The sequence below is a fragment of the Porites lutea genome, chromosome 10 (assembly GCF_958299795.1).
Source record: "Porites lutea chromosome 10, jaPorLute2.1, whole genome shotgun sequence".
NCBI classification, from domain to species: domain Eukaryota; kingdom Metazoa; phylum Cnidaria; class Anthozoa; order Scleractinia; family Poritidae; genus Porites; species Porites lutea.
Genome location: NC_133210.1, coordinates 18,204,678 through 18,223,936, shown reverse-complemented (window position 1 = coordinate 18,223,936; position 19,259 = coordinate 18,204,678). Strand labels below are relative to the sequence as shown.

General features: G+C 38.2%; 1 protein-coding gene across 1 annotated transcript in view; it reads left to right on the top strand.

Moving 5' to 3' along the window:
- Nucleotides 1–4,616: 4,616 nt before the first annotated feature.
- The window catches only part of LOC140950278 (fibroblast growth factor receptor 2-like), a 43,735-nt gene continuing 29,092 nt past the window's right edge, over nucleotides 4,617–19,259 (top strand). Inside the window, exon 1 of the mRNA XM_073399497.1 lies at nucleotides 4,617–5,081. Coding sequence (XP_073255598.1) covers nucleotides 5,024–5,081 — 58 coding nt within the window. The 5' untranslated portion in view covers nucleotides 4,617–5,023. The remainder of the gene's footprint in view (nucleotides 5,082–19,259) is intronic.

Here is a 19,259-nt window from a genome sequence, read left to right as displayed (position 1 = left end):
TTCGTTTAGTGTCGTCCAAAAGACCCAATTTTTTGGCATTTTTTAAAAAAGCAAGAAAAAGAAACGACAAGGTTTATTTTTTTTGGACTTACATTAATTCTTTTAATCTAAAAAATTAGCATTATAACATCATTTCGAGGCATAAAACGTTCGGTGGTGTATGCCATGTGGTGTATGGTGGTGTATTCTCTTTGCTTTTTACCCTTTTTGGGCCTTTTTTTTATGAAATTGACCATCAAATTTTCCGCCATATTGAGTTTATGTTGATTTGGTGCCCATGTGTTGTTGTTTTCAGTCTCCACGGCAATGATGCTGGTGTTTCAGGCCTCCCGTTCTCAGATTTCTCGTGATTTTTTTTTTCACCCCACCGACCGACCCACCCAAAACCAGGAAACCTATTCGACGCTAAACGAACGAAAAGGGGATGACCTAAGCCTTATGGTTTCTTTTTGGGCTTCCTCACCACATTGCTTCTGCGTGTTTCTGTATACTTGTATTTTGCTTTGTTTTGTTCTTTTTTGTCGGTAAAATAAACTGAAACTGTACAAAGACCCTCAATATTCCCTTTGGAGGTTCTCGAACGCGCATAAAAAAAAAAAATGAAAAACGCGATGATTTATTGACCGCAAGGGCAATGGGGTGGGGTTAGGGCTCATTACTGCGCTCCGGTTCACTCGTGCGCTGTCAAATGGTCCCGAAATACAAAATGAAAAATGACTGTGGACAGACTATTCACGTCTAGACATCAAGCATCTTTTAAGATGGGACTTATCGCCTCTCCCTGTTCATGGAGTTGATTCAAGGTGTTGACGTTAATTTCGTGATGCCCTGCATGTTGCCAGGACATGTTTCAAAAGGGCCTTTCCAAAGGTACGGAGTCCGCCGTCACCTTGTCAACCGTGCGAGAAAAGATTTACTTCACAAAAACAAAGAGAAGTTATTTTCGATTTGCGCCGCCCCCTACCCCCGAAAGTCCCCGACAGGACCGCTTTAAAGTACTCCCCGTGTGGTTGCGCGGGGGATAGTAACAGGTCTACCTAATTGCACAGTGCATCAATGACAGTTTAGCTCAATCAGAAACCCCTTTTCCCTGGCTAGTTCAAGGTGTGTGCACCTCCTTTAAGCTGTTGTTTTCGGTTCTTACTGAAATTTTTGATCTTGAGGAAATCCACAACGACAGGAGCAGGCTATGGGCTTTTTTCCTAGCCCTAATCCTCCATCACGGGAAATCCCTCAGGTTAGATAAGAATTAGATAAGCCTTCCATAATCATCCATTTTTTCACCGCGTGAATTGGGTATTTTTAGCTTATTTCGAGGAAATACTTTTTGCTTCAAATCCAGGGTGGGCTTTTAAACACATTTTTTAAGCCAAATGGTTTTTGCGAGAATCTGCTTACCCGAACTTTTCGCATAAAAAACGACAAATACCCGAAAAAAGCTCATGTTGTTGTTAGTGGTGGCATATTTCCGATAAATTCAGCTCAATTTCTCGTGAAGAAGAGTTCAGATCCGTGCCGCGCGCCTCTCGAGGCAAGCGTTCCGTCGAAATGCGAGCCCAAAAACAGGTGGTAAGCGGTCAATCTGTGAAAAGTAACGCAATCTCCGTCGTTTGAGAGCAGCCGAAGATGCTCTTGCCGATGCTGTACTTGATGTTTTTTATTTCCAGTATGTAGGAAACCCATGCTAAGGTATGAAACATACACTCGTAGGCGTTGTTCTGTCCGCTAAAGTCTAATTCCTAGACGCAGAAACGTTGTGCTTTTTGAAGTTTATTATTGTGCTTTGCCCTTTGACAACCTTACGTCACTCGTGCGTTTGGTAGCAGAAGATGGCTAAACTCTGCTTTTCTTGTTGGTAAACGGCTTTAAATTTTATCAGATCGCTCGATAAACACGTGTTGGTTTCTGATAGCTGATAACGTTAAATCACTGTTGCTCAAACTGATTTCTTATTGCATTTTTCTGAGTTTTTAGCATCGACCCGCTGAGTCTGGAAAGCTCAAATTTCAGAAAAGTACTACTAGTATTTTTTGGCCTCAAACATTTTCTTTTACATGTAAGTTGCCCGTAGTTTTGAAAACAGATTTTGAAAGAAGAGATAACGCTCTTTAACGTGGTATAAGACTCGTTACTGAAATCGAGGTACCAGTCGACGATTTTGGGCTTTGAAATTTGCCATTTTTTCATTGAACGAAAACGTTCAAAATATTGAAAATAATGAAAAATCTCCAAAATATTACACTTTCGTTCAAACTGAGTAAATCACCACTTAGAATGTGTGCAATTAAGTACTCTTCTGAATAAGTTATTTGTTGTCCGCATTACAATGGATTTGAATTTTAAAACGATTTTTTTGTGACACATGGTCTCGGGCCTGGAAAACCAGGACCGAGAGCCGCGAAACCAATAACCCCCCCGTACGTGGAAAATAATTATCGGATCGAAGTAAAAATTACATTTATGTTAATAGCTTACCTAGTGCTACTTTGTGAATTTTGTTGAGAATTTTCGATTTTTCACTTCTGTAGACCTCTGGTCGATATTTACTGACATCCGCTCTTAAGAGACATCTCAAACTCCTTATCAACAAGAATGTTGAATGGAGATCTACCATGTGAAAGGAACCTCTGACTGCTTCGTTGTAAACCAGACAGCGAATCTGGTTCGTACTCGTCGCCATTAATTTTGTGGACATGTTTGAAAAACTTTGCTATCAGGGAGCTTAAGCAACGCGGACGACGACGACGGCAACGAGAACGGCATTAGCAAAAGTGTATTAGCAAAACAACAACTTTGCGTGTGCTCACGCTTTTTAGTACAGTTCTTTGCAGTCCTTGCACGACTACACTGTGAAAGTACCTAATTTCACAGTTTGCCGAGGACGGGAAGACAACGACTTTTTTTTTTTTCACTGAACTTTGACTCATTCCTTTAGAATTTAACTCCAAAAACTTTGGCCAAAAAATGACGAATTAAACTAGATGGGATAAGCGCTATTAAGATTAGGGATTTCTTCAGTTCTAGATGCTAATAAATTAATGGCTGTATACGTTAATGTACATGAGTGGGATGTTGCGTTACATCAATGCAACGTAAGGACATTTTTAGGCTAGCAATCCCGGAGAAAAGCAGTTGGAAAGGTTGTGCAACTTTGTAGTGGTTAATTTTGATGTCCAATTTCCCTTGTGATAAATACCCCCGTGTAGTGATTTTTATCTTCTTTTATGCCAAATGAGTTTTCCATGTTTTTAAAATTATTTCCTTAAGCATATGAATATATTCTTACTGGGAAACTCATAGACTCACTGTGTAACCCAGTTTGCATAATATTGTATTCTATAATACTGTATCGTCGTCATTAATTATTATAGGCTTTATAAGGTCAGGATTTTAGTTTCATTGCGCATTTTTTTTTTATAGATACGTTGCAATAAACTGGCTAATGATACGGGATGGATCACTGAAGACATGAGCCTGTTGTTTTGAAGCAATTTGCAATATGTTTTAATTCATTCGCACTTTTCGTTGATAGCACAATAAACAAAAAAAATGTATTTGAGGCACAAGAACACGTTCTCACGGTGTTCCTCATTGGTCGTTATTTTTCATCCCCAAGCAGGGACGTAGCCAGCCCATTGACCTTTGGGCCCGGCCCTACAAACTTTTGGTTTAATCAGTCTACCGCTTGTAATAAATTATGCGTTGTTGGGGTGAGCTGAGAAGCTCAAGAGCTCACACTGTTGGTGAGGTCTGAGTGTACAATTTTCAGTATATCTGAAAATGAAAGTCAGCCAGGCCTACAACTGATGAAAAGCTGGTACGCCCATGCCACCTTTCTCGCCTGGAGACTGCATAAGGAACGAAGGCAAACCCAAGTGACAAATTAAAGACAGTTTCCACCTTTCTCTTTTCGTGCGGCAAAGGCTTCGATGAAGTTATTAAAACGAGGAACCGGGAACGAGTTACGAGCACTGAGAATTGAGCTGAATGGATCGCTAGTTTCTTACTGCATGCGAGATAAAATTTACATTTCGAGACGCTTTAGATTGCACTCTACATCTTTGACGTCTGTCGCTTTTTGTTATAAATTACATCTTCCTCAACTGAGATCTCGAAATGACATTTTGGGGTCACACTAGAAAGTTAATTTTAAAAAGAGTGATTTAAGATCCCTTTATCGCGATTACCTCTGTAGTTCGACCACATTAAAGAAGGAGATTAACACTCCCGTGTGCCTAGACTGCGTAGCAAGCGTTTCCAATTGAGTTATTGCGCGAAAATTGGAGCGACAGCGAAAAAAAAAATGCGAGGGGGAGGGGGTGGGGAGTTGAGCAGAGGAAACAGCGTTTCCTTCTCTACCCTCCCTTCCCCCTTCATTCCTCTTGTTTGTTATCGCATCAACTTTCTCGACGAACCCACTCGGAAACGCTTGCTATACAGGCTATCGTGTGCCCTCGTGTTTTTTTTCTTGCTTGCTGTTGCCGTGAGAAATCCGATGTCATTCGATATATTAGTAAGATTAAGACATGATTTTGTTTCAGCTAAAGACAGCTAAAAAGGAACTTAAAAATATGGAAATCGACTAACCGATGCCGACTAAAGACAGCTAAAAAGGAACTTAAAAATATGGAAATCGACTAACCGATGCCGACCATTGCTGATCAAGGACCGAAATTTCTGAGGTTGAAAATGGTGACGAGGCGATGAACGGATGTCTGCCAAAAGACAAAAATATAGTGGGCTATTGTTAAAAATGAAACGTTTTGATGGAACAGAGACGACGGACGTCTCATTGCAAATCATAGACTAATTTACCAAGCGATTTATCAGGGGGATAAAGGAACATATTTATTGTGGATATAACTTCCTGTTTGTTAAAAAAAAAAAGGAAAAGAAGAAGGAGGCCCCATCAGGTAATAATTGAATTAATATTAAAAGGGATATTGTTTTCATCTCGTGACTGTTACTGTCACGCAATCTCTCGTCTTGATGCGGAAGACGCGTCAGTCAGAGAAACCGAAGGATGAGCCGCTTTCTTGTCTTCCTAACAGTATTGTCGATCTCAACGATTTTCACCTCAGGTATGTAAATCCCATTTGTCTTAGTACAGTCTTTTTACGTCTGAAACTTCATAAATTTAGACTACGTCTGTTGTTTTCCGCAATGCTCATAATTCGACTCTCGAACCTGTTGGGTCAAATACCCGAATTGTTGTTACCTTCATAATTGCCTAACCTTTCATTATCTCGCCTTGGAAGGCACAAATACACCTCAAATAATGTTTCCTTCCGCTTGAGTATGAGTATAAGCAGATTAAAAAACGGACCCCTAAATCAAATGAAGTAACCATTTTGTTTCAAACTTACGCGGCGTGTAATATAATTCAAATCTACGCCGGAATGCTCAAGTTCTGTTGACTTATGTTTCCCTGTTTAATAAAGTTTTAAGCTAGGGGCTTGAATGGCTTGGCGCGCCGTGCTTCACGGCGAGCTAACATGGAGAAACATTAAAGGAGTGCGAGCCACATCGATTGGTTCTGGATTAAAATCTCTGAAAAATGAGGCTTTCTCTTTATGAAACACCACTTTCCTATATAGATTGTCTCAGGCATGGATAGACTTTAATATTTGTCTCATGTTTGCGCGCTACAAATCAAAAGTTTAACGAAGATACATATTCCCAACGCTTCTATGTCTGACTACACTGACGTAGCTATCAAACAACTGAACATTCAATATCACACTTTTATCACAGTACATTCGCGATATTTATACCTACCTTTCTTGGTAGTTTTAATGTCGATTTACTGATTTATTTATGTTTTGAAGTGTAAAAGCTTAAAGTATGGAATATGCAATATTTTAGTTTCCTTACAACAGTTACAATGATCTGCTTAAAATAAAAATTTCACTTTGCAACGGAAATTGTATTGCGTGACATTTGCATATCGAAACCATGCTGCTTTTCTTTCTTAAAAATTTGATTAACAATCGAAACGAAATAGTTTTTTGGTCAAATTTATTGCATTTATTTTCGCTTATTTCCAGTTTATTATTATTATTATTATTATTATTATTATTATTATTATTATTATTATTATTATTATTATTATTATCATCATGTTATAATGTTATCATGCTATTATTATATAAGTTATACTAGTGTAATTGTGAGTGATTTTCTCTCTGAACCTCCGAGTCCAAACCGTGGACTTTGTGAGGCAAAGAGGGTTTCCACTTGATGGAGAGGACCCGCCTGAGAAGGTGGGCTGTAAAGAGGAGAGTTACTTTCTGAAGTTCATGTATGTTGATGTTGCCAGAGATTTTGTTGGTGTAGTTGTCCATGTCCTTCTTGATGGTGCTAAGGACTCCCATAACCACCGGAACGGTTGTTGTTTCGCTCAACCTCGATTTCCAAGTCTTTGTATTTATTTTGTTAAGCTTTTCCGTGGTTTTGACTGAGGTGTTGGTGTGAGGGGTATAGTCAAGTCAATGAGAAGGCGGGTTTGTTCTTTCTTGTTCTTGTTCGTATTTAATTAGTTGTTATTATTATTATAATTATTACAATTAATTAATAAACAACAATTCTATCCAACTTTAAAAATATGTACATAATTTATAGAAATATTTGAAGTAAGGATTAAGCACTATACAACAGTGAAAATTATATAAATTCTAAAAGAACAACTACTGTGTCAACAACTATTTCCCAGATACACTCCTTGCAGCTCATATGCATCAATAACTCTTGCAGGCAGTCCAGTGTCTTAAATTTAAGCCATGACAAAATAGAATTATCCGTCTCTGATATTAAAAAAGAAACAGTTTAAAAAGAATAAAATCGCGTATTGCTAAATTCCTTCATTATTAGATATCATTATTATTATTATTATTATTATTATTATTATTATTATTATTATTATAAAAGAAATTTTATTAACAACAATGCTAACTATTAAAATCCTATTTACAATTAATTCGCTTAAAAAAAAGAAAAAACTATTCATTCAAAAACACTATTTACAATTCCTGTCGAATTAAAAAGCACTTAATTTAGCTTAAAAAAAGTTAATCAGATCAGCTATCTTCATATCTCCATTTCCTTGCTCGATTTGTCCCCTCTTCACATGTATCACTCTACACTTCTTCTCATTCCACTTCAAACCGGTTCTTTCCAATGCATTCTTTGCGACTGTCATGACTCCTTTCAGCTTGTTCTCAGAAGTAGCAAACAACTCCAGGTTGTCGATGTTTAGTAGGTGAGTGATCTTAGGTGATATAGGCTTAGATAGCCTGTATCCCTCAGTCACCCGTACCTTCCATGCGATTGTTGTTATTATTATTATTATTATTATTATTATTATTATTGTCTCTATTATCACAGTCTTTGCTGGTGTTCTTTTTGCGCATCAGCCGGGCGCAAACCATGCACCTAGAGCGTCAGTCACTCAAGTCAATCATTCTGTTCATACACTGAGCACCTTTCTAAGGATTCGTGCAGATCCCAGCATGCAGATCTTTTGAATCTCTGTCATACTAGCTCGCTCTGATACTTTCTTGATGTTTTCTACCATACCCTTCTTCACTGTACCAAGCGCACCAACAACCACAGGGATCACTACGGTTTTCATATGCCACATTCTCTGTATTTCTAGTTCTAGGTCTTTTTACTTGCATTTTTTTTCAGTTTCCTTTAGTGCGATGTTTCTATCTGATGGAACAGTCATATCAATAAGTTTGCAGGTGGAATTCACTGAGTCTTTAACGATGATATCTAGTCTGTTCGCTGTTATAGTTCTATCAGTATTGACTGGCATGTCCCACATGATGGTGATGTTGTTATCTTTATTGTGTATCACGGTCTCTGGTTCGTGTTCGTACCATTTGTCTGCAATCTCTATATCATGATCTTTACATATGCTCCAATGGAGATATGCTGCAGCATTATTGTGCCTGGAGACGTACTCTGTTTTGGCTAATACCTCACATCCAGATACAATATGGTCCACTGTCTCTTCATGTTGCGAACACAATCTGCATTTGCTCTCCACTTGCTGGCCACATATTACTTTCTGGTAGTTTCTGGTGTTTATTGCCTGGTCTTGAGCTGCAACAAGTAGTCCCTCTGTTTCTCCTTTCAAATTACTTGACAACCATTTGTTGGTAGTGACTGTGTCTACATGAGGCTTCTCTAGGATCTTTGGATACTGGCCATGCAATGCTTTGTTTCCACTTTTCTTCTTTCATTGACTTCATCCTGGACTTAAACACGTGTTTCAGGGCTTTAGCATTTTTAGAGGCAGATTTATCTACTCTGTTCTCAATCTCTGGCATCGTTACTTCCCTTTTGAATTTAGTAGCATTCTTGGATATTGAATTTTTGGCTTTAGATCTTTCATGTTCAAGCACCTGCTTTGGATATTGCCCTTCCTTGTGCTTCAGATAGTGATCAAGCCCTATTGTTGCAGTTTTGAATGCTGTTTCTACATCAATCAGGCCCCTACCTCCATCTTTTCTTGGGATGTACAGCCTTTCCACATCTGCTTTAGGATGTAACATCTTGTGCATGTTCAATAGTTTGCGTGTTTTTGTGTCAATCTTCTTCAGTTCTGAGATTTTCCAGTCAATGATGCCAAAGCTATATTGCACAACTGGGACTGCAAGACTATTGATAGCTTCTATTTTGTTTCTTCCATTGAGCTCAGTTCTTAGGATTAATCTTACTCTCCTATTTTATTTTATTATTATTATTATTATTATTATTATTATTATTATTATTATTATTATTATTATTATTATTACTATCACAAGTGATACCGGTAAAAGTAAATTATAATTATTTTACTCTATATAAAGTTTCACGTTTAAATCTTTGTAAAATAATTTAATGAAAAAGAGTTTAGCTTTTTTCTTCCTTCTTCGCTGCGGCACATTTATACAAGGAAATCACAGATCGAGGTGGTCCACTATAGTGAGAAGTGATTCCATTTGCTTTTATTTTATTCACACGCATGGCCAGGACAGTGGACTTTTTCTAGTGCTAGGATATCCATATGCCTTAAGGATAACAGCCTGCAAACCACTAAGCTGAAAGTTATCAGTCATGTTAGGACCAGTTCAAACGTCGAATTTCAAGAACTACAATCCTCGTCACATTAGTTGGGACAGTTGTGATGTTTTCTGTCCTCCCAACATTGGTTTTTGCGAGTTGGCATCACAGAAGCAAAAAATTCCACACTGGGAGAGAAGGAGCATAACGTTTAGTCGCAATAATTATGGTTTCTGCACCGGGTGTCCCAAAGTAATGTGACAAGGATTGTAAGTTCGACTCCCGGCCAAACAGCTTTTTTATTTTCAATTTGTACATTTCTTCTTTCTGTTTAGTTTTTGTTTTTTAATCCTGTTTTCTTTACCTGTGGCTTGTTTACCTTTATTCTCTTTGCTGACTCTTTACAGCTTTGCGAGATTTTCGCGACAACGTATTTCTAGTATAAACTTTTGTGTGTGTGTGTGTGTGTGGTACAGCGTAAAAGGCCTAGTTATAAGTAAACCACACAAAAGCCAAGTTACTGGAAATCCGTACGTTATCGCAAAAACCTCGGGGGAAACAAGCCAAAGAGATAAAAAGGGTTAAAAAACAAAAACTAAAGAGAAAAAATGTACAAATTGAGTATCAAAAAACTAGCTGCTTCGCCGGGAGTCAAACGAAGTTCATCTGCAAGTGCAAGCGACTCCTTGACCAGCACGGTGCGACTCAGTTTTTGGGGAAGTAAATTTGTTATATTAAAACCATTTTTCCGCTCTTTGAAGCTAGTGGAGCTGTATTTATCATAAATTCAAAGATACATTTGGGAAAAAATTAGCTTAAGCACTTATTTCAAAGCTATTTCGCATTATTTTGGGTTCAAAGGGGTTGATCGATGAGGAAAATCTATCAAACTAGCTGTACTTTATTAGGTGGAGAAGTACGGTCGATTTAATTAGCGAAAGAATGCATGGAATATAAACGTGTATAAACTCTGAATCGACCCTCCTATTCTAGAGACCAGACGTCGCCTATTTTAGAGAAAAAATGAACTAAGTTTTTATGCTCTTGCTGGTCCCGTAAAGAAGATGATGATCCCGCAACACTGCCCGCGACACAAATTAACGAAATTACACAAGTACGGACACAAAATACCAAGACGGTTTACACGAGCAGATAAAAGCAACAACGAAGTTCACACACTTATGATCAAATTAGCGATGTATAGCAATATTTGCCTAGCTTTTAACCTTATCCCCGACCTTTCGTGTTCGAATGACTATGGTGTCCCTTTTAAATTTGCACAAGCGACCCGAAACTCTCCTCTCCCCCGATAGTGTGTGACGTCATAGTGGTCAGTAGAGATGGCCCCTCCCTCCTTGTCAAACCTAAGTCGAATCTTCGACTGTTTCAGTGGCATATTCATCAAAGTCGTATTTAATATGAAACTGTCGAATTTGCTTGATTCAGACGTTGCATCTCACATGTAGTTAATTCTTGAATTAAATTCGGCACATGTGAAATCTGGGCCTTAAATGTTAGCAGTGTCCTGTGATAAAATACCGGTAAATTCCTCACCATACGTATGGCATTGTTTTACGTTCTTGTAAACTTTGGTTTCAGTTTACTACATTATGTTTGTGGCTGTACACTCCACAGGTTAGAGTAAAACGGGCCTAAATAAAAGAGAGAAAGAAAAAAGGATGTTCAAGAAAAAAATGGCTTTTGAGAGATTCGAACCCCGTACCCTCAGAGTTCATGTTCATTGCCATCTTAAATTTTAAATGACGGAAGTTAACTGGTTATTTTTAAATGCCCCACACAACCAAGACCTCAAATATGTTATTTGTTTCTAGCTCGATATTAAAATCTTGTCACAGCAACAAAAAAGCTAGTGTGGCAATAGTCACATGACTGATGACGTCATTACGCTAGATTTGACATGGGAAGATATTTTATGGCAAATGTTATATTGTTAGGGGCTGACATTCTTCTAGGTATAAAATTGTCAAAGTTATAAAGCTTTAAAAACAAATGCCTGAAAGGATTCTGTGTTATCTGGCCTTGGGTGGTAATATTGGTGTGACTTATCCCATGTCTAATACTCTTCTAAGGACCCTTTCTGCTCTTAAGAGGCATACTTTCCGTAGAACACAGGACGAAATTTCAAGAATCCGTAAATGGAAACGTAACGTAAACACGTTAAACCGTTGCGGAAACATGACGGCAATCACATGTTTCCGCAAGCGTAAATGCTTGGCATCCTTACGGAAACACGCGAAAACGTTCCGGAAACAAGTCAATTTCATGTTTCCGTCAACGTAATCGGATGTAACTATTGCGGAAACACGAGTTTACTAGTTGGAAAGTGGTGTTTTCAAGTTATTTCCACCGTGAAAAAAGCGCTTTTTACCATCTTGGGTGGTTTTCCCCGCCATCTATATGGTAACAAAAACCTATTCTCTCGACATTTTTATTGCACAAAATAATACCAAAGCAATCTTTCCAAGTACTTTCTTTATTCTCCTTGCTTCCTAAATTGACAATCAGGTCTTCTTATAGTGTGTATTCATTACATTGGTTAAGTTAAATTACATTTTGAGTGTGAGTGCCTATTCATACTATCAATGAACAAGAATAGTAAGAGGCTTCCTTTAAGAAATCCACTAGAAATTTTCTGTAACACAACGTAATGTTTTTTTCTTGTAAAGAAAATGTCAAATCTGTTAACAAATTAATATCCTTTATAGCAGATAGTGATAAACACTTTCATGCGCAGCTTACGGCTAGAGATAGTTTTGGTTGTCTATAATATTTCAACAAAGTGGAATATGATTTGTCGGGTGAATGTACATTGTAGTCCTGAGTAGGACCGTTGTTGACAGCAACTAACGTTTTGACAACATGGTGATCATCATTTTCATGGGCATTGTCAAAACATCAGTTCCCGTCAACAGTCCCACTAAGTACTATACTAACCTGTATGATCATATACCACTTATTACTTATATGACCATTCTGCTTGAGGATAATATTATATGGTGTCATGAAATATTCTTACTCTTCTGACATGGTGGTCTAAACTACACAATTTTCTATGACCAGTGCAAAGATTCAAAGGCAAAAAAAAATAGATCTACAAACAAAGTATGGCCACAGTTTTACATAATACAAGTCTGCTAAAACCGTTTGTGTTTCATGTATACGTTATAGGTCACTTCTATGCTGAAGTCATTACTTAGTGTCTTTACCCAATACACAAAATGCTCGACTTATAGAGTTACAGTATGAAGAAGATACATGCATCAAGCCAATTTCATCAGGAAGCACAAACCATAATAATTCTTGGTCATTTATGCAGTCATAGCATTATTTTAAGGTTGAAAAAGTTGGCCAAGTTTCAATCCATGATCATCTTTGTCATACATACTAGCAAGAAGTGATGGGAAACAGTCCCAATGCCTCAATTAAGTATTAAATAACAAAAGTGGCACTTAATTTATGCCAAGACACATTTAAGCCTCTCAAAGAACAAAATATAGCATAACCTAGCCCTTTTAAAGCAATATAAAATGCCTTTCTGGAAAAGATGTCCACAAAGTTCTAATAATTATTATTGTTATAAATGATTATGCATTATTGACCAACATTCGGTCAAGATGGCTGGGTATTGGCCAAGCTCTATTTTGTGAGGCCAATACCCAGCTGTCTTCACCAAACAAGCTTGATTGGTTTGCTCACTTGAGTAGCCTATTAGAACCCACGATTTGCTTCATCTTGCCGGCTCATGGATTCAACCATAAAATTGTAATAAATAATTATGCTTTATTGACCGGGTGTGAGGTTAAGATGGCTGAATATTTGCATCTTTATTGACCCTGCCTTCCTCTTACAAGGCTGTGCTCTAAGAAAAATTGAAGGCAGCCCAGCACTCTGAACTTGTGAAATCTAGTGTGCCCAGCAAATGATTTCTATGAAAAAGCAAAGATTTTCTAGTTGCCCGAGAACAAAAGTTACAGATGTAGGCACCACGGGCCACAAAGCACAGCCTGGTCTTGGTCAATAAAAATGCAAAAAATGAATGAGGCCAATATTCAGCCATCTTGAACGAACAAGCTTGGTCAATAAATGAATTATTACATGGCCAAGAAGAGAACTTTTACTTGTGGGACCAACGCGGGAAATCCAAAGTGGGCAAAATGGGCTCATCTTGCCCGCTTGAGTAGCCAATTAGAATGCAAGGTTTGCTTCATCTTGCCCACTCAAGGCAGCAGTTGGACATTTTTTGTCTTTAGTATGGAAGTAGTATTTCAAGATTAACATTTTCAGAACTTGACTAAGCATAAAGCACAGTAACTTCAAGACTGAAATTAAGTTCCTTGATGCAGCCTGCTTGCTTTGAGAGAACAACATCACATACCAACATCACATACCAAGGTGATCTGCCTGTTGTATGAAAAACAAAACAAAGTGCTATTTAAGTAAAACACAGAGGCTATTCCCCAGGCTATCAGTGGGGGGGGGGGGGGGGGGGACCTTTCAGCAGTAAGGTTACTTCACTAATGTAGATATTCTCATAAGAATAAAACATACTAAATGAGTAATATACATATAATTTACTGGCCGCCTACTTCGACAACTCAGCCGTCTACATGCACTTCAAAACTTTCTGACAACCCTGATTAATCACATTACATTAACATACAGTTGTGTTTCATACTAATAGCTAGTACACTATGTTGCCCGCAACCTTCAGCATTAAGACAGTGGACCAGGGGTTACATGTAAATGTAGACAGAGGCTGTCTATGATTCCCAGTGTCAGTGACAAAAAGCCTATTTTTCAAGGGCACAACCTCCCCCAGGTTGCACATTATCATCTACACGTACAGGGTCAATACCAGGGGAGGCAGGGGAAAGTAACATGGTCTGGGAGCAAGAAATGATGTTCTCACAACTTGTAAAGCGATCACCCTGGTGGGCACCAGATAATTTACTGCAGTAAATGTATACTTCTGGTGTACAATGTATTACACAAAACAAAATTCCTATCAAACTCCCCTGAACAAAACAGTTTGGCCATAAAACAATATCAAACCAGTTTTTTTGAGAGTTTTTTGCCGGAACAAAATTGAAACAAACCAAATTATATTGGAAAAAAAATCAAATGTGAAAACTGAGTCAACTCAACAAGCCAGGGAAATCTGACAAGTGCTGGATTCAGAATATGCTACAATTGAGGCCAATTAAGGAGTGAAGATCGAGTAATAATTGAGATGATTCTCAAGATGATTTCAACTTGCAGATTTAAAGACTTTTTCCTTGGTAAACAAAATGAATGTATTGACATTTTCACAGAAAATGTTTATTTTAGAATTTAACTCTGAAATGGAAATAATAAAAGAAGCAGGACCTTGCATCGCCTTAAATGCTTTCACACTAGATCAATAACTAACACACTTGCCATCAACTGTTTGGAACTGAAACATTTGATTTTGTTCCATTCAAGTATTCCTTATACGAGTTCCACTTTGTTCGATAACCCAACTCAACGTTTGACTGACTTCAAAAATCGAATGATCTATTCAATTTTTTTTTGTGAGTGGGTTTTGTTGAATGGCTGAGCAACATCAAACTCTTTCATTTGAAAGAGTTTGATCTAGTTGAAAGCCAAACATTCAATGTGATATGCTGGATATACATGTACATGTATTTCCTAAAGTAAATATTCTAGCAGTGAGAGGTGAACCGACAGGGAAAATAAATCAATAATTGACAAAAAATTTTTCACATGTTGTAATTGTTTCTTGGTATTGAAGTTGCAAGGGAAACTAAAAAACAATTGACAGTCACTACAACCATGTAATGTCTTAACTGACAACAATGTACGCTGAGCTATGAGTGTGGATATCAGATTACTGTAGTTATGATGCTGATAAAAAACACTGGAAAAAGTGTCAAATGTAGTCAAACAAAGTCTACTATTCTATAGAGCTTATAAATATGAGCTTATAATTCTGAATAAACAAATTCACTTCTCAACATTTCACTCTGTTTATTACAGTCAGTTCAACAACTTAAATTCAAAGTTTAAAATCCAACAAACCTAGTAAACAAAGCAAAACTATTCCTGAAAGCTCAGTTCCTTGAATTATAATATTGAAATCACTTTAAAGTGCCTGTTTCACAGTTGTGTAGTAAACTGTTGTTCACTTTGTCTATATTGCCAATGATGTGTCCTTATGCCGTAATATGTTGTCTGAAAAGCAGCATTATATCAATACACTTGTGAATAACCAAACTATAATAAATTTCCCTTTTTCAGTTTTTATCTCAAAACCACCAATCTTTGGTTATTCAAAGAATGATCAGTAAACAAATCTGCTGGTTGCTTTGCAAGTTGTGGGAACATTGTTTGGATTTCAAGAGAACATAATTATTTAAGGAGTACCCCCCTCCCCCCTGGTCAATATGATGCTTGCATACAACTGCAGGGTAATACAGGATAAATAAAAGTGGTTTTACTAGTTTAACTCCACTGCTGGTTTTGCTGTCCACTGAAATGAAGACTTAAAGGGGCTGTGTCACAATATTCAGTATTGTCTGGATCACTCTTTTACAGTCGATTTCAAACTATTTACCACGCCACGTTGTAAAGTTCGTTGGGAAATTGGGTACTACATTATGAAGTAGCCAATTACATGGCAAGTTAGGGAATCAAATTGCGAACTTCAAGACATAGTTGTCAACTTTGGTGTGACTGAACTTCACAAGTTTGCTCAAAAGTAACTTCACTTCCCAGTTGTTTTAATCACTGAGCTCTCGTCAAAGAAGTGCCTATTCCTGGGATCACAGTTACTGAAAAAAAAATACTTTCTTCAACTTTTTCTTGAGCATTCTCAGTCAAGCATTGTTATATTCTTATTATAAGCTCTCTTTTGGAACTATTTGTCAACTTTTTGCACGAGTAACCGCGATCACGTGTCAATACATGACTCAATGAACCTTTGTTGCTCAACAACCTGATTTTCAATTAAATGTTTTTGTATTTCCATAGCATACATACTTGGACTTCGCTGTTTACCCAACTCTGTGTAGGGGCTTCCGAGACATATGAACCGATCAACAATATCTTTTTCCGTCTTTCTCAGTAAATTAAACCTGTGCACTATTTGGAATGGTTTTGAACCCCAGTGATTTTGTTACCTCTGCGTCTTGCATCACTCACACATAAAATTCCCCAAAGACGCAAAAAAAATTCATGGCACGCATCCTGTAGGATACAAAGGATGATCGATTGATTTGAAGATTTTTTGGTAGAATATCCTGTTTGTGTGATTTCTGTAGCTGTTGTTTAAAGATGTATATTTATTTTAGTCTTTTTGTGCTTTAAATATATAGAAGGACTATATTTTGATTTCAGTAAACTGTAATAAGAGTTTTGGTGTCTGTCTCCAGATTAACTGTCTGGTTAAAAGGCCCATACCAAGCATTTTCAATTAAGGACCCTGTTTTTTGAACTGGGACTCACTGGTTATGAACAGGGACTCGTGCCTATTCACAAGATGAGTCCCAGGACTCACCATATACTGTTTGTAACAAAATCACTGGAACCCTCTGACCATTTTTCTACAATCATTTCACAGGCCTCACAGCGCAGCACCTTGCCCTGTTTAGTAAAATGATTCAGGTTCATTATGTTGCAGTTTCCTGCTTGGGAAATTACTGTACTTATCAATCACAGCTTTGTGTCAACAAATAAGTCTCCCAAGCATTATATCAAATGTTACAGACCACAAAAATGAAATATGGAAAACTGTTAAGCTTACCTCGTCTTACTATCTGTAATCCCCGTGACAATCCTCCGCCTTGGACAGCCTTAGCACGGTAAAACACTCCAACTTTCAAATTATGCTTGCTCATCACGAGGTTTTTGTCTCACATTCTGCTCAACTGTGTCAGAAGAGTCGCTTTACGAGGGAAGCGATCGATTACTGAAGGCCGGTGGGTCGACAAATATACATAACAACCCTTAGATGTCTTGTAGTGCCATTAGAAAGCAAAAATATACCGATTCCACGCTCCTAGAACCTACAGAAGCTGGCAAATTTGAAGTCGTTGCAATCACTTTCAAAATGGACGCCAAAAAGAATGACCGCAATGAGCATGAGCAAAAGAAAAGTCCGCTGACCAGCACTCCGCTCTCTTCTAGGCCCCATTCCCTCTTATTTTCTCTCTTGTATTCTCCGTCTAAGAGTATTTTATTTTACGCCAGTACTGATTGACATCAATCTGGCAAATATCGAAAGCTGTTGGTAATCTCTGCGATTTTTATCATTTAGAATCGAAAGCAATGCCAACCTCGCACGCTTCACAGTCTTTGCATCAATGCAACGCGCGCGAGTAATGCATGAGAACCGTTTATAGCCCGATCTCAAGAGTAAATTTACCTTTATTCACCTTGATTGTACGCAAAGGCAAATTTTCTGAAACATTGATCATGCGATCTTGGACATGGGTTAAAAAAAAAGAAAAAAATTCGTCACCTGAAACGTAACGGAAACAAGAAAGAACGGAAATGTGATAACAGAAATGTGGCGGAAACATGATCGTTCGTTTCCGTCGCGGAAACATGACGGAAACGCGTCCCGTACATGGAAAACTAGATCACCATGTTTCCGCAGGGCGGAAACGTGACGGATATAAGCAACTTCCCGTTTCCGTCAAGTTTACAAAATACGGAAACACGTTATTTCGTCCTGTGGAAGCTTTAATTCCTTGGCTACGTCCAGTACCTTTAACCATTTTGGTTGACACCATTCCAAGGGCGCCAATAATCACGGGCACGATAGTGACTTCATTACACTTCCAAATCGTTTTGAGCTCCCTCTTCAAATCCTGGTACTTTTTCAATTTTTCCTTTTCCGTCTCACAGATTCTTGTGTCGAAGGGACGCGCTATATCTATTACGAGACATTTTCCTTCTTTGTTGTCCATCACTACACAATGTCAGGCTTGCTTGCCTCCACCACCAAATCTGTTTGAACTTTGTGTTCTCTGACTCAAGAACGGCTCAGGTGTATGATTATACCATGTTTTGCCTCTCTCGGAGCTTGACTTTTCACAAAGAAACTAGTGTGTCACTTGGGCAACTTTGTCGTGTCTACAGTTTCTTGTAATGCTTTTGCGCGAGCTTCATGCATTTAGCCACCACATGTGCAATCGTTTCGTCTCTCTCCCCAAACATTCTACATGCAGGCGACACCTCCTGTTTATCAACTCTGAATTCGTCTCAGTGCCTGGTCCTGAGCGGCAGTTAATAGACCCTTCATCTCCATTTTCAGATTTGCTATCTTGAGCTACTCCCAAGACTTCTCATCTCTTTCCGTTGTATTTCCGAAAAACTGGCCATAGAGAGGCTTGGCTGGGAATCTTTGCTTTTTTCTACGTCAAGTGCATCCTTATCTAGCTTCATCTTTTCCAATATTGTTCAGAATCTGTTCTTGATATACTGCACGTAGTAAAACTTCGTCATTCTACTAATGCAATTAGCAAGGCAACACTACACACTCTTCCACACCGATCAGCCCTCTTCTACCTTCTGATCTTCTGAGTTATAATCTATTATTATTATTATTTCGAATTCGCACAGGCGTTCTTTGTACTGGAAGCAACAACATTTTCTACTTTTAGTGTGGTCCCGTCCCGAGACCTTAGATTTCAAGGGCCTTTCTCAATATGGTGGCCGTTCAAGGAAGTTCAGACTTTTGCAAAGTTCAGACCCTATTTGGAATTCCAATTCCCTTCAAGTGACCCTACAACGACTGGTATTAATTTTGTCTTTGCCCTACAGAGTCTAGATGTTTCCCTTGCTAAGTCTTGATATTTTTCCTAAATCTGTTTCTCTTAATTTGCTTTCAACGTTGCTGTCGCCAGGTACCGCAATGTCTTCGGTAAGGAATTTGTTGTTATTCTTACCATGGACAGTTATGTCAGGCCTACGGTGATTTATCTCACGATCGGTTTGTCTGGTAAAATTTTATAATATATTCACTTCTTCATTGTCAGTTATCCCTACAGGGCTATGTTCGTACCAATTGCTACTAAATGGGAGATCATAAACTTTACAATGAACAACCCGGGCCAGTGTGTCGTGCCTCTTTTTGTAATCTCTTTGGACAAGCTAGCTGCAGCCACATACTATGAGTTCTACACTCTCCTGGCATTTTCCATGCA